The sequence below is a fragment of the Corticium candelabrum genome, chromosome 13, assembly GCF_963422355.1.
Source record: "Corticium candelabrum chromosome 13, ooCorCand1.1, whole genome shotgun sequence".
NCBI classification, from domain to species: Eukaryota; Metazoa; Porifera; class Homoscleromorpha; order Homosclerophorida; family Plakinidae; genus Corticium; species Corticium candelabrum.
In genome coordinates, this window is record NC_085097.1 from 1,940,288 (window position 1) to 1,957,277 (window position 16,990).

Below are 16,990 nucleotides of genomic sequence, written 5' to 3' on the forward strand. Positions count from 1 at the left end.
GGTATTGAATAACTCACAAACCCAACAAATTAAAAGTTACTTTAATATTGCGATGTCTTTGATCAATAAGCAAAAACAGTAACTACGTCAGTTACTTTTGCCTTCGTCCCTCTATGCTTGCTGTTGAGGATGTTGTTCAATCTGGTGATAGAACAAGTCGAAGTAAGAGCAGCTGCTAACACATTATTGTTCTAGATTGCTTCCAGTAGGAAGTGTGTAGAGAGCAGAAAAGCAACATATTTAAACTGTTTTTATTTTTTTAAAGTACACGCTGTCACACACTCAATGCTTTTACAAAAAAGTCATCAAGTCAATTCCTTTCAATTGTAATTGCTTTCACAAACTCAGCATACTAAAAGCATCCACAATATTGCAATGCCATTTTCTTATACTGCAATGCAATAATTCACACCTAGACAAACTGTCCATTGTTACACAAACGTATACGATCAGCTAGGAGTCAATCTAACATGCACTTTAGTCTGTGCCGACTACTCACTCATCCATGGCCTCAGGAGGAACTTCGCCTTCTTCTAAGACTTCCTGCTTAGGAGGCATATCACTAGGAGCCTCCTTCTTGTCCCTATCTCTGTCCTTGTCCTTGTCTCTATCCTTGTCCTTGTCTCTGTCCTTGTCTTTCTTCTCGCGACGGTCCCGATCGCGGTCTCTGTCCTTGTCTTTGTGTCGTTTCTCTTTTCTGTCTCGGTCACGAGATCTTGATCTAGACCGCTTCTTGCGGTCGCGATCCCGGTCTCGGTCCCGGTCCCGGTCCCGATCCCGATCCCGATCCCTGTCTCGATCCTTGCGATCACGTCGGTCTCGATCCCTATCACGATCTCGATCACGATCCTTGTCACGATCTCGATCACGGTCCTTGTCACGATCTCGATCTCGGTCCTTGTCACGGTCTCGATCCCTTTCCCTATCACGAGTTCTGTCCTTGTCGCGGCGTTCTCTGTCTCTTGTTTTGTCTCTATCTCGTTCTCGGCTGCGTTCCCTATCCCGGGGACGCTCCTTGTCACGGTCTTCTCTATCACGATCTTTGTCTCGTCGATCTTCCCTAATACTAAAAGAACAGTAAACTCTTGTAACCACATGCACAAATGGCAATAGCAAATAGGTTAGGAGTTGTGTATTAGATAGCCACAACCAACCAACCAACCAACCAACCAACACACACACACACACACACACACACACACACACACACACACACACACACACAACTAGCAACCCACCCTGTCCCCCTAACACACATTTCTCTCCCTTCAGTCAACACAGTCACAAACAGTAATTGCACCTGTGACTTTCATCTCTGCCAGACATCTTCACATTCTCAATCTCTGCACCACGACGTGTCTGCCCCAAACCGCCTCCTACACAGCAACAAACTACTTACCCAACCAATCACACTACACATACCCACAACTCTCGGTCTGGTCCGTCCTCTCATTGAAATTCATAGTCAATCCAATCTCAATGTCTTTTTACTCACCTAGTTTCCTTGGCAGCCAACCTTTCACTGTCCGTCCTCTTTCCACATCCACCAGTACACGCTTACTGTCTATCTTCTTGCCATCACCGTACTTATATGCAGCTGGTAGGATAAATACATTAGAGTACCTTATTACCACACCACAAACTGAGAGATACATGAGGTTCACAAGATCCAAATAACATGCATATCGCCAAAAAACCAAATCTAGTCACCAAGTGGCGACATAAAGTGTAGAGCAATGCAGGAGTGCCACAGTTACATATAATTTTCATGCACAATTTGCAATTTTTGTTATTTTTCACCATTTTCTCACTCAGTTTTCTGTCACTCAATAATGCCTTGTGTGTAAGGTGCCATTGCCAGGAAATGCCTAGTCTAAAGCAACCTGCCTAATCTCGACATTTGAGATTCACGCAATCTTAGCATAATTGTGCATGTGTCTACAACCTTCATCATTCCAACTACAAACGATCATTCGGCTAACTCTAATACTCAACAAATACTTTCTAAGCAAAACACAAACTTCCATTGGAATAAATCCTCCTTGTTGTAAACATAAAAATGTACAAAATAAACATGTGGCAGATCTGGAATGCAATTATCAAATACATACATACATAACACGCCAACAATATTCAAGAACAAAAAAACTCATATTTTGATGAATCTGAAAATTCAATCTTATTGTAAAATGACGACAACCTGAATGCTCTCTCATATCAACGACTCATGTTGAAGACCAGACATGCAACAGCAATCCGTTACACTACATCGAGAGCAATCGAAGCAATTGACACACATGCAGCGGTAGAGATGGACAGATATGACATGTAGAATCTTAGTATCTACCACGAGCTTACCATTCTTACCCGATAAAGTAAGAATTAGAGCTCAAATTTCAGTGATTTGAGATGAATGACTCCAGGCCCCAAGTTTGACATTTCTCACTTACCCGGCGCCGCATACTTACCCGGTTAATTAATTAAAGTTTACTATTGCCATGCTCTAGAAAGACTAATTTAAGAGAAAAAGTATTGTAGTCAGGAAAAATCGTTTCATTCAATAGCTGCAACTTCAAAACCTGTCATTTCAGACTACTTACAAAGGTTGGTATACATTGCCAAGGGCACGCTTTGTCTCTCATGACTACAGATGTTGATCATTCTAACTTTCAAACAAAGCAGGTTCGCCAAAAACTATTAATACATAATCAAGACCTGTGTTTATCACAAGTAACTGTGCAACACCACAAAAAGTCAAGTCACTTATCAATGAAAACTAGGTGTGCACTGTTCAAATATTACCAGAAAATGGAATACGTTTTACCCTATCTACTTCCGTAGAATATTGGACTAACCAACATAAACAAAGTAAACTCAATCCTAAACAAACACTGTCAAAAATGGCACTTCAATCCATCTACTGTCTCTAATATTCTTGATGAACGCAAAACAAACCCTCACGCCTGAGCACAGTAAACCTACCAATTGATCAGAGTCGCAAAACAAATCACCTTAAAGTAACTAGATAAGTTGTCCTCTTAGTAAACACTTTCTGCTCAAAATTGTTTTTGGAGGCTTCAATTAAGGCACCTTTCAAGGTTGACAATAGGGGCTTTAAACTAATTAGAGTCTTGCATCATACACCGAAGTGTAATATTACACATTGTACATACTGCTGGAAGGGTTCTAGGGAGCTATCCACCCCCATACTAAACTGCCCCCAAAGGGATAATTTATCATAAGGGCTATAATAAGTCACATTCTGGATAATTTTAAGGGGTGCGCAATAGCTCCATAATGGCAATTGTAAAAACATGCAATTACAAAGACATGCATGACGCATGAAAGATGCAACACAAAATGATTCGACAGAGTCCCTACTTCCACCGTCTTAATAACAACACTTACACAATTCTTTCCTGTTTCCAAAACAGTTCAATGATGACTGACCCAAACATTTAATAAACATTCAAGGAAACGAAATTCAGACATTCCATAACTATATATGTAACCGGCAAGAATCAAACTCACTAAATCAATGGCAATGGTTCTACAAGGCCTTCAACTACAAACTCGTGCAGCCTCACATATAAAAACAAACATGAACACTTGAAATGAACTGAAACATGAACTGAGGAAACAACTGCTAATAGCAACACCAAAATGGCAATACACACACTTCTCAACACACTACATAGTGTCTCAATGACATCTAGCGGACTGTTTGCAGCCAACTCACAACAGCAACAATAGAGATCGGTGATGTCACCACTCATGCGACTCGTAGACTGAAGAGTTCGTTGTGTGGAAGACTTACCATGCATGTCACGCTCATGTTCAAACTCTATGAATGCATATCCCCGTGGCTTCTGATTGTCCTTCTGATAAACAATTTTCACCTAACAAAGATGAATTAGTCACAAAGTGCAAGTTTTCTCAATATCCAGTTTCATTGACAAGTTGGTAAAAGCTGAAGATTTCATTGTTGTTCATCAGTTTAATCAGTCAAGTGTTTCAATGAACTTTAATGTATATCCTTACTTGCCACTTCCATTTGTACTGCATATAGTATCTCTAGACCTTTGCTTTGTTTATGTGTGTCTGGTTACAGCCTACATATATATTTATGTATGCCTGTGTCTGTCTGTCTGTCTAAGTTGTCGAAGTTGTCTAAGTGCAATTTTGACAATTTCCTGTATGACAAAACGTTCAGCATTTTGTTCATTGACTGTTATTGTTATGCATACGTAAAGTTAGCGATTGTTATTGGTAGAGTAAGAGTTCAAATATAACAATCTGTCTGTCTGTCTGTCTGTCTATCATCAAAACTAGTACAACATCACTAACACTAAAACAAAGCTAAACATAAAACTATAAGTCTATGGGACCTAGTTAGTAGCCCTTAAATAAATAAATAAAGTTCCAATCTATTGTTGCTAAAACGATGTCCGAGTTGCTTGATTTTCTCTTTAATTACTCTGAATTAGACTTCTGCAGAGTAACTGAAATCATCTGCCTCCACAAGGCCTTGAACTCGGTCCCTTTCTTCTTTCCACTTGTACAGTAGTTCCCCTCTTGGACAACCACCCTTGTGAGTGACCACCTCTTGTTTACGACCAGTTTGGGTTGGCACCGACGAAATTTGTATTGCACGTAACCCTCTTCAGCAACCACCCCTCTAACGCAAACAGCGACCACCAAAGTAGGCTCAAAGTTGTCACGTGTCCCCGCCTTGAGCGACCACTTAGCATTACCTGTCTCCACCATTGCACCAATACATCCGGGTATGTCTAACGAAAGGAGTGTCGTCACACTCAACCACAGTACAGTAACACCTGTGGTAAAAAAAGTAGTTGAATGTCATCTTGAAAGCACAAGATCCTAGCCCATCATGAAAGGATAGCTGTGCTGGACAAGATAAATGAAGGCCGCTCGTGTCGCTCAATAGCTGAAGATCTCAGCATAAGTAAGACACAAATTCAAGAAATTAAGAGAAAAAAAAGAGCACTGGACAGCAATGGGAAACCGGAGGTCAAGCAGAGAGGAAGTACAGCAAGGTTACAAAGTTGTGCTACAAAGATTTGGACAGAGTTCTTTGGGAGTGGCTCACTGTTGTTGTTTGTTGTTCTTGTTCTTGTTTTTGTTGTTTATATATGTACTGTACAGTGCACTGTAGTAAACTAAATACAGTATGTAGCACAAAACTTAATTAACGAGTTCAACAAAAGCAGTTCCCCTAATGAGAGACCACCTTTTGAGAGACCACCTTTTGAGAGACCACTTTGATGGAAACTTAGAGGAGGTCGTCCAAGAGGGGGACTACTGTATCTCTGGAATGAAGTGCCAGTTTGTTTAAAAAAACCTTCAGCGTCTTTACCCCACTGACCAAAGTGCTCAAGAATTCGTGGAACTAACTTAGGGTAAGAACCTCCTGGTAAAATTTCTTTCTCATATTATTTCTCCAGTTTCTTCCTCTTTCATTTTGATGCAAAAGAAGCACCATCTTCTTTGGCTGCCCTAGGGATGATATCTCGACACCAAGGATGCGCTATAGATATATCCAAATCAATTTCTAAACCTGTCTCAGCATCAAAAACTCACTATAGCTGGTCCATTGTCTGAATTCAGATACAGTACCACCAGGCATAACTGGCCGTCCAGGGGTCCGAAAGTCAAACGTGCGTAATTCAAATTTGGCGTTCGTAATTGCGTTGAAATTCGGAGACAATGAGGAGAAATAAAATGTCTGCCTCTATATTCAATTTCTTGTTCGAAAATGATCTTCCTAAGGGACTCCCATTTGGGGAACTGTGATGTCGACATTTTGAACATATCATCGCGTTTCTCGCTGTCAGAAAGACGCACGATTCTGAAAGTTAGTCCAAAGCTTTGTTATATTGTTTACTAAAAATTCATTGAAGTGATTTTAAATAAAGCTTCTGCTTTGCAGATATTCATTGAAAGGGTCCCTGGAAAGGGTGTTGTTTATGGTCGTGTTTGTCCGTTGAACAGCAACGCTCGGCAATGAACGTAAACGAGTACGTTATTCAGACATTGGGGCAAAAAAATTAAAAAGGCGATTTTCAAAAGACGCTTTCAATACAGAGTTATTACACAATGAAATTGTTGTTCTAATTGCTATACCTCTAATGCCAATAAAATAATTATTACAACAGAATCTTCACATAATGTGTAACACTACTTCAGTTCACTCAACCTAGATTACAAGGACAGCACAAAACAATAAATTCTTCACATCTAGAGCTTGTCATCCGATCACGACGAGGAATAGTAGCGAGACAGTCACGGATCAGCTCGTCAGATCTTTCTTCCGTGTCAGAATCCGCATCCTGGCAGTCCATAGAAGTCGTAGGGGTCGTAAAAGTCTTCACAGTATCTTCAGCAGAAGAAACAGAGAGCGACGGAGTGGACGTCTCGACGTCCCTCAAAAGGGGAGCCTGCTGTTCGTCGGCAAAGCCACTATTCCGTCTCCGTTTCCACTCAGATAGAGCCCGTCGCCGATTCTTGAATAATTCTCACTTTCAACTCCTACGCGAACGCTCCGCATCAGCCCGAACAGGTAATGCAAATTGCGACTGTTGCGTGGTTATGCCCAACATGCAAACGTTTTTGGGGCAGAGTCAATTATGTCAACCAATCATCGATTAGCCACGCCTATTCTTCAGCCAATCAACACACTGCATTTCTATAAAGTTATGGCCAGTTATGCCTGGTGGCACTGTAGTAATGTTGCGGTTCCCTTGTGTGATGTTGATAGAGTTGCTTCAAACAGTCAGACCAGATGGATATCATGAGTAAGTACGGAACCTCCACTTGTTTTGCACATTATCAGATAATAAAGGTCTTCATCCATATCTTTTCTGCAAGTACACTGACTGATAAGAAAGGGCATGTTGCAACCAAGCCTCATCTAAACTGTCAAGGAAAAATCGCAATATGAAAGTGCAAGCTTTGAAGAGAAGGGAATCACATTAACTCAAGCTAGTCTCGAGTAGCCAGACCCTTCCCGCCTACATCCTTCCGGTGGGAAAGGTCTGGGGAAATGCTTTGTATAGGTTTGTTCTGCCACCGTCATTATCCCACCACATTCCGGTGAGGTAAAAAGGTGTTTAAACAATCTTTGGTGGGCTATCAAAATTGTAATGAACACGACAACACACCTGTAGCAGATGTCATCTCGTGACGTCGTAGTTATTTTAGCATTTCCACTACAGCAACACCTGCAGCAGCGAGACTCGCAGTTGCACTCTATGTTTGTCTGAGAAACGGACAAGCAGGCGTAGCTGAAAATGAGATGTGAGCGCAGTTGGAACAAGCAATTAATTGCATGGATGCGTGCGTGCTCGTTGTCGTCGTCATCGTCGTCATGTTGCTCATAGGATAGCTGACACGTTCCTGTATGAAATTACATATATTGCACCTGGGTAGCAAACCGATGCAGCCACGCAAACAAACAATTGCTGCTCGCTCTCATCAACGAATCTAGGGTACTGTAGAGAGTGATGACTCACGAGCGACACGACGATGACAACAAGCATGCACGCATCCATGCAATTACTTGCTCGTTCCAACCGCACTCACACCTCACTTTCAGCTACGCCTGCTCATCCGTTGCTCAGACAAATGTAGCACGCAAACTGCAAGTCTCGCTGCTGCAGGTGTTGTTGTTATCAGAACGCTACAACAACTACGACGTCACGATATGACATCTGCTACACGCGTGTTGTCATGTTCATTATATATTTTGATAGCCCACCAAAGACCATTTAATTAAACACCTCTTTACCTCACCGAAAAGTGATGGGATAATGATGGCGGCAGAACAAACCTATACACAGCATTTCCCCAGAACCTTTCTCGCCGGAAGGATGTAGGCGGGAAGGGTCTGGCTATGCGAGACTAAACCCAAGCCCCAGCACCTTTCCCTTGCAGGGATCGTAGCCTGCTTGTACCTCTAACAGAAAAAGAAATATCACTAATCTATCTGTCTGTCTTTCTGTCAAACAGAACCAAGACATCAATACATCAACACTACAGACCATCCAGACATTACATTTCTAGTGGCTGCCCACAATCACACTCACTGGCACACTTACTGAAAGGCCCAACCTTATTGAAGCAGCCAAAGTAAACTTACTGGGTGATAATGCACACTTCTCAGAAAATGGTATGGCACTTAAGCCACACTTCAGCTCCTTTACTTTGTATCGACAACAAGCATGCAGCACCTTTTTTAGAAGAGCTGTCAACCAGAGTATCGATATTTGTCTGTATGTCTATCTTTCTGTCTGTCTGTCTGTCTGTAAAGCCATACATTGTTCTCTATGTCTGTCTGCTGGTTAATCTGTCTAAAATCTACCTACCCGTGTGCCTATACTCTAAAATAATCAACTGACAGATCAGCTCTTACAGTTTTGATTGGTCCATACACATCGAATTCTCGTTTCAACTTAGACTCAGAAGTGTCATAATTCTAATCATAAACAAATACAGTACACCAGCTATCAACAAGACAAACGGAGAAGTCGTGGCTCACAGCTCGGGCAACAAACAATGTTTTAAATGGGTCTCCTGTTCCCTTGTCATTACTGTGTGGATCCCCTACACAATAGAAAAGGGATAACAAGCACAGAATCATTTACCAGTTTTGTCACAAAATAACCTGTCAAATCATATATATTAAATAGTGTTATTAAAGTTCTTGTAGACTTAATCATTTTCTTTTCTAAATAAGTGCCTTAATTTATCAGTAATTTGTTCCACTGCAATGCTTAAAGGCTACCTAGTCATTTGTAAACTCAATCTAATGACGTCAATACCATACTCAAACGAATTAATTAGCCTCAATAAATCTAGAGAAAGTACACAAGTGTTTGCATAATGTAAAGGCCTAGAAATACTACCGTAGTTCTTCAATTAAATGCCGCAGCTGAAAGTACAGATAAAATACATGCCACCCTTGAATAAACACTACATTTTAATGAATGTTACTATATCTAGCTCAAAGTTTGAAGGAAAAATCATACGACTTCTTCAGAGGCAATTGTGAGGTAAACGTTTCTTTAGACTATCAGGATATAGTTCCACACAATTCAATGCATGATGTCTCAAAGTGTGAAATGCATACCAGTATAGTGTGTTGTTCTCATGAAAGGTGTCAAACCTAGAGCGAGTACATGTACACATACACATGCACTCCTAAAGCACGGACAGAAAGTGCTCAACAAAAAAATGCCACACTTGAATAAATGCCACCCTTGTTTAAATGCTGCAGCTGAAACCCCAGCTAAAAGTAAACGACGTGGCATTTAATCAAAGAAATAAGGTAGACTATAATAGTCGCCCAAATGTTTCATCCATTACAGTGTGTGCACAATAAAGAAATAAAATATTTCCTTATCTAGGACTAAGGTGGTTGAAATTTTGCCAAATGCCTGTAAGTGGTAAAAACCAATGACACCATTGGAGATCAATATTACAGACAGTCCATCAGTCAATCACATCTGACAAGTAACTGGTGATACTGTTAACCATCTGTCATGTTCGACCAGTCAAACTGATCAAACCTGAGTAACTACACATTGTTGTTCGTCAAGTTTAAGTCTGTAAAACAGCAAAATTTAGATAAGCTACATGCAATATCAAAGTACTAAGAGAGAATTATTGGCTCTAGTTCTTTATTTAGCACATTCAATAACGATACAAGTCAGTTGATTAAATGGTTATGACATGCATGATCTGCTAGTGTACCAAATGCAATATGTATAGGTATAGACTGCTGGCGCTCCACCCACGAGTACTAACGAGCTGGGCGCAGCGGGTGTATTCGTTTATACACTTGCCAGGAGGTCTATAACCGGCTTGTAGCACCCAGCTGAGGCGTTGATATCCTTGCACAAACAATTCACATCTTGATGAACCAGTAGCCGCAGGCAGTTATACGGCCCGATTTATTGACCGGTCAATATGTAGCGGAAGTGGAATAGGTCACTTATTGTAAGCGAATACTGGACACTGATTGGAGCAGACGAAGCTAGGGTGATACAATAAGATTTCAGACCACTCTAAATAAAGCACCTGCTAAATTGTAGTGCTTTCACTAACATTCTGTGTTTCATTTTGTCACACCTTGGTGTGCGCATGCGCAGTAAGAGGTTACTGGTGTGTGTGTGTGTGTGTGTGTGTGTGTGTGTGTGTGTGTGTGTGTGTGTGTGTGTGTGTGTGTGCGTGTCACTGCCGTATCTGCTCTACTGCTAAATCATATGGGTTAACAAGTGTTTCTATTGGTATAAGGTCATCATTTCTTAAGGTGGATTTACAATATGCCAATGCTTGAGCGTCGCATTGTGTTGTCTTGCATGGGAGTGGCACACGTTGTGCCATTCACAATGATTTCAGTGCACTGTAGACGTCGCTGGATAAATTCTTGAACTGACCACTCATGCTTCGATTTTCTATTGGCAGAACTCTGCCGGAACACCCACCTTGCTCAAAACCCATTTCCGTGTGTTTTCCCATCCACATGTAAGGACAGCTCCCAACACAATCTACAGACCGCTCAATGTCGAGTACAGTGCCGAAATCAGTAATCATCATTCACGAAAAGCCACACTTGCATTTTTAGTTGGCTGTGATTGGTCAAATTCAAGGTGATACTTCCGATGCAACATGCTCAGCTTCCGGTTCAACACTCCAATAGAACTTGTTTCTATTTGGACGGGTCATGTCGTGTCCTCGTCGCAACGCTCAACCGTTCGCATATTGTAAATCAAGCTTAAGATTTCAGTATAAAGATTTGTACAAATACCTTAAGTTTCAAATGATGGTAATTTCTCATCTTAGAATACTGCAAGTGATCCCCAGTAATTTAGTTGAGATTGTGAATACTAAGAGCTTGCATGTGTGCGCACCAAGGCGTGCACCACAAGTGCTTTCTGACCATATTCGTTTGGAACCTTTCTAGAAACAGATAAGAGTGGAAAGACCCGCTAGCGTGTTCGATTGGGCACCTTTCCTTCTCCGGATAGAATGAACAGTTTCCCAAACCTTTCCGAAAACGAATAGACTGGAAAGGTATTAGGCTGTTTGATTGGTAACTTTTCTGTTTCCAAACAGAGATAGAGTGAATAGACTTTCCAATGTATCCTATCATCAGTACGGATAGAAAGGATAGAACAAGTACCTAGACACGTAAAACGTGCGTCTCTACCAGCTTTGACCTTCCAAATCCAGGCAAAAGTTGAATGGCAGTTGATGTCTTGTGTTCGGCAGAACAAACTCCTGAAGAGTTAGTACACATTCTAACAGGTGAAAAAGTAGATGAAACGGCTACAACAAAGAACACATACACCCGGGGTAATTCTCACACAGGCACTGATTCTACGCATGTGCATAGCTCTGGTACCGTCTCATCTATCTCGTTTGGGAAAGTACTGTTCAATCGGTAAATGTGTCCTGTCTCTTTCCACTCCATCCAACCTAGCCTTTTCCAGAAACGCCCACTGTTATAGCATTTCCATTCAAATCATCTAATGTCAAAGATTGTAACTGTTGCTAAATTCCCATATACCGAAACAGCACTCTGTTGAACCACAACCTTGTTCGTGTAATTGCCAGATACTAATAACCATTATAAGCTGTCTTTAAAGGAACATTTCACCGATTGACTCACGTGCAGTAGACGTTAACGTACACTAAGAACTTGGCTGCAAACCAAACGCTTGCTGTGTTGCGCGGCGCATTGTTTTGGTCTTGCTTTCCGAGGCCAACTACTAGAGCACATAAGAGGCAGGTCTAGATGCTTCAGGCGAATCTAACAGTGAAAGAGAACAAGTTACAGTTCATAAGCGACTCAGTCGTTTTGTACTTTTGTAGACTCCACATGATCGTCTTGAGTGACTTGCAATTGCTCAGTCTTTCACACTTTCCTCCGTGTTTCTTTCTACGAATGGAGGCCATACTACAGTACAAAAGGGCTGGTGTGCTGCAAAAAAAAACACGGACACGTACATCATCGCACATAATCACGTGACACAGTGCTTTCATTCTACAGCCGAACCATCGCAGGTGAGTCAGTGATGCGAAAGCACGCTTTACTTTCGCCTAAGCAAATATCGAAGTCTACACGAAGCAGTAAATCCAAACCTACACTTACTGGACGTTATTTGGAAAACCGCCTTGTATGTTTTTGTTTTCTATCCTTAGCATAATACTTTGCTATCAAGTTTGCTCTGAGATAGCACCAAACTTCCAAACTTGATATGTCACCAGAAACGTTTAGTGGTGAGGGCGGAGTCAGAGATGCGTGGACCGGTGAAGTGCTCCTTAAGTCCTTGCGTCAAAGAGAAAGATGATAACAAGCAAATCCTGTTGTCATACTCCTCAACAACTTTGCAAGCACTCATAAGCAACTTCAACTGCAAAATAATTTGTATAAACAGTATAGAGATTGAATAACTAGCCAAATTTTGATGTCATTAACTCTGTAGCCAACTGACTTTAGAAACTAATATTAAGCTCTCAACATCATCTGTTTACTAATCAGTATCATAAACAAAATATAGTGTATGTATTCCTGGAGTTATGATCTTACAAGCATTCTTTCTTTCTTCCACAGCTGCCTTGTTTCTTTCAGCTCTAGTGAGTCTCTAAACCAACAAATCGTAGAATATGTAATTAATCAGTCACACACACACACACACACACACACACACACACACACACACACACACACACACACACACACACACACACACACACACACACACACACACACACACACACCACCACCACCACCACCACACCACACCACACCACACCACACCACACACACATTGTTTTTGTGGCAGTGTCGAGTTTGTCATTCCTCAATGTATAAGCTGTCTGTGTTTGCTTAGCGAGAAGGACTGCAGCAAGGGAATTCCTATCTGTACGACAGAGGGCTTTCCACGCAGATCTGCCTGCGCTGTGCTCGGTGCATTCGAGTTGTAGCAGAAAATTGAGGGTGCAGGCACATAACAGCCAGGACTGGTATCTAAGTCAAGAAAAGATTCGAGGTAATTTATGTGTGCATAAATTGCCTCGAAATCGGCGTAATGTATGTATGCATGCATGTGAAACCGACACATTGTTTAGAATCTCGAGCTGATAGTGTCGCATGCAATGACAGCGAACAACTTCCGTACTGTTCTTTGTCCACTTTTCGACCTACATACACCAGTCCTGGCTGTCATGTGCCTGCAACCTAAATTTCTGCTACAGCTCGAATGCACAGAGCAAGATCTGCGTGGAAGACCGTCTGTCGTACAAATAGAATTCTAAAAATAAGCTGCAACTTCTGCTGCAGTCCTTATCACTAAGCAAACACTGTAAACAGCCTGACTGCAGTACGACTAGACATCGAGAAATGACTAACTCGATACTGCCACACAACAAAGTCTAAAATCGTCTAGTTGGATCACTTGACCTTGGGTCTAGATACACGGCTTCATCCACACACGGAAGCTGTTTCGCTGTCTGTTCAACAGTTGTGCGCAACATTATCGGCTTGAGATTCTAAACAATGTTGGTTCCGCATGCATGCACACATTATGCCAATTTCGGGGTAATTTGTACATGCATGCGAAGACAACGTGTACAGTGCCACCAGGCATATCTGGCCATAACTTTCACGTGCCCTACAGCAGAATTCCAAGGTCCTATGGTAATGCCGCCAACACACATGTTCCTTAGCGTGAGGTCTCTTCAGTAATCTAATTATAGGCCTATAGAACATTCTGGAAAGATAAAAATGCAGTGTGTTGATTGGCTGAAGAATGCGAATCCTGACACAAACGAGAGATTTGACGAGCTGATCCGTGACTGGCTTGCTACTCTTCCTCGTCGTGATCGGATGACAAGCTCTAGATGTGAAGAATTTACTGTTTTGTGCTGTCCTTGTAATCTAGGTTGAGTAAACTGAAGTAGTGTTACACATTGTGTGAAGATTCTGTTGTAATAATTATTTTATTGGCATTAGAGGTATAGCAATTAGAACAACTTCATTGTGTAATAACTCCGTATTGAAAGCGTCTTTTGAAAATTGCCTCGATCATTTTTTGCCCAAACGTCTGAATAACGTACTCGTTTACGTTCATTGCCGAGCGTTGCTGTTCAACTGACAAACACGACCGTAAACAACTCCCTTTCCAGGGACCCTTTCAATGAATATCTGCAAAGCAGAAGCTTTACTTAAAATCGCCTCAATGATTTTCTAGAAAACAATATAACAAAGCATTGGGCTAAATTTCAAAGTCGTGCGTCCTTCTGACAGCGAGAAACGCGACGATATGTTCAAAACGTTATCATCACAGTTCCCCAAATGGGAATCCCTTAGGAAGATCATTTTCGAACAAGAACGTGTCGAGATCAAAACACAAAACCCAATGAGACCTTACAGTCCTTGTGCGGAAACTCGTAGAAAGCTTCATTAGGAAGCTCGTTTCACCCCCCCCCCCTCAATTTGAAATTGGAGATGCAAAATTTCAAAAGTTTGTGCAGGAGAGACTTGTAAATGGCACAGTACCATTCCACAGAACGCTGCCGCTGCTAAAGCTAAAATCTTTTGCTTCCATAAAGAAGTCATCAAAAGTGTCTGTTCGTGATCGTGAGATTGCTATTGTAGCTGACAGAAATTTCTTCGCATGTCTACTTGTAATATCTCAAAACCGAAAAATGGATCTACAGTATGTTCCTTCCTTTTCTCTGGGTCCGCTTACTCTAGATTTAGCAACTCCTCAAGGTCCCTACGTAAAACAACTGCCTCTTCTTGAAAGCACCACTGTTCCAGAGACCACACCTCTAGTTTCAAGTGGTCAAACTGCTGTTATTTTGGATGGAATGGCCATTTTGCAATCTTTATCGTTGCCTGTCTCGACATTTGGAGAACTAGCTGCATTTGTGATGAACTCAATTTTGAGGGCGCACTCTACTGATGGCAATGAGAATAGATACAGAGTAGACTTTGTTGTGGGTACATATCCTGCTATTTCAATCAAGTCTTGTGAACGTCAGTCTCGAGCAGCAAGCGGAGAAATCAGAACGTGCATAACTCAATGCGGCCAGCACTGTCCAAGGCAGTGGCACACATTCATGGCGTGCTCCGCTAACAAAACAGAGCTAGTTCAATTTCTGGCTACAGAATGGAAAGACAACAAATATACTGCCAAACATAAAAAAATCGAGCTCTATGTCTGCAACGGCAGTGAATGTGACCGGATGTCAGAGGATGGAATTCGAACGCAATGGTTTCGTGAACCAGCTCTTACATGTGATCACGAAGAGGCTGACATCAGAATGTTTGTTCATGCCAAACATGCATGTTTGACGGAAGGTGGTCAAGCGCAGACTGTCGTGATATCATCGCCAGACTGTGATGTCGCAATCATTGGAATTTAACACTCATCTTCTATTGATGCCAGATTATTGTGGTCGACTGGTACCAAGGAACGTAGAAGAATTATTGGTCTAGGTGTAATTGCCGACAGCTTAGGTCAAGATCTTGTGAGTGCTGTGCCAGGAATGCATGCGTTTTCTGGGTGCGATACTACGTCATGTTTTAGAGGGAAAGGTAAACGAGCTACTTTCCACCTCACACAACAATTGGATTCTGTTCGGCTGGCAATGTCTGGCTTAGGAAACTCATTGCCCTGCCGTGGCAACGTTATGGAACGGTGTGAGGCGTCAGTATGCCATTTGTACAAGGTACCAATGTGTACGTCTATTAACTTAGCACGGTACCAACTATTTAGCAAGAAATCACCAAAAGCTAAACAATTGTCCCTTACAATGGATGCATTGAACCAGCACACACGTCGATCCAACTATCAGGCGTACATTTGGAAGCATGCGCTGCAAACAACGCTCAACATGCCCAGTCCTGATGGCAACGGTTGGGTTGTAAAAGAGACTGCACAAGGCCATTCATATCTTGAGATAACGTGGATGACGTTGGCTCCAGCACCTCAAGCACTGTTGAAATTCGTTTCTTGTAAATGCCGTACAGGCTGCAACACAGGTCGTTGTTCATGTTTTGATTGCGGTTTAGGATGCACAGATGTTTGCGGGTGTTGCAATTGCAAAAACAAATGCCTGGAAGAGTCCAACACTCTAGAATCAGAGGAAGCTAACTCCACCTCCGCAAAGTTGGACGATACAGCACTACCTTCTGACTTCGATGAAGATGACTCTGATTCAAAATTCAGAGTCTGATATTGGGTGACCATAATACTTTTATAGATTAATCGCAGTGTATACGATGTAGTACGTACACTTGTTGAAGTAGTTATTTTAGCGTATTCTAACATTGGGCTACGAGTTCATGTACTTATCACTTAATTAATAAACGGAGTAGTGTGAATACAATTAGAAACAACATTAGCTAAAAGTAGTAAATCAAGAAAAACGCTGTAAAACCCAAATTGCGCTCTTGTTACGACGGTCTGGTGTCCAAGGCTATCCTTGCGCAAATTGATATGGTCCAGTGCAGGTGTCGCACGTTTCCGACGCTGCCAACATTTAAAATATTCATGTACTACAACATCTCTTTACATCCGTAATAGAAAACCTTGGTATACCGGAGGGGGGTGAAATGAAATGACACTCTACGAACTTCCGCACAGGGACTGTTACCTTTCTCTCCTTTCTCTCCTTCTTGTTCTCCGGAAAAGTAGGTGCTGGAGTCTCACTGACGTCCTATACGACCAGCAAATAATGAATAACCCCTATATATATATACGACGGTCACGTGACCTCACCTCAAACAAACTGATGTATTGAGCGACTCCCGTATAGCGCCACGGCTTCTTCTCCCACAACGGTTTATCAAGCGGTTCTGCGTATGGAATAGGATCCCGTGGCGCAAACAACGCCAAGAGATCGGGAGGAAGATACTGGGTCATCGTGGCACGCCGGACGGCAAATATCAACGAGA

General features: G+C 41.9%; 1 protein-coding gene across 1 annotated transcript; it reads right to left on the minus strand.

The window, feature by feature from the left end:
• Nucleotides 1–286: 286 nt before the first annotated feature.
• LOC134189260 (U1 small nuclear ribonucleoprotein 70 kDa-like) lies at nucleotides 287–16,979 on the minus strand. The gene is made up of 9 exons (XM_062657498.1): nucleotides 16,815–16,979; nucleotides 16,690–16,752; nucleotides 12,614–12,668; nucleotides 8,558–8,622; nucleotides 8,432–8,494; nucleotides 3,818–3,899; nucleotides 1,496–1,597; nucleotides 1,301–1,376; nucleotides 287–1,066 (listed from the first exon to the last, which is right to left on the minus strand). The coding sequence occupies exons 1-9, from the start codon at nucleotides 16,956–16,958 to the stop codon at nucleotides 496–498; spliced, it is 1,221 nt and encodes a 406-aa protein (XP_062513482.1). The 5' UTR covers nucleotides 16,959–16,979; the 3' UTR covers nucleotides 287–495.
• Between the last annotated feature and the right edge of the window lie 11 nt (nucleotides 16,980–16,990).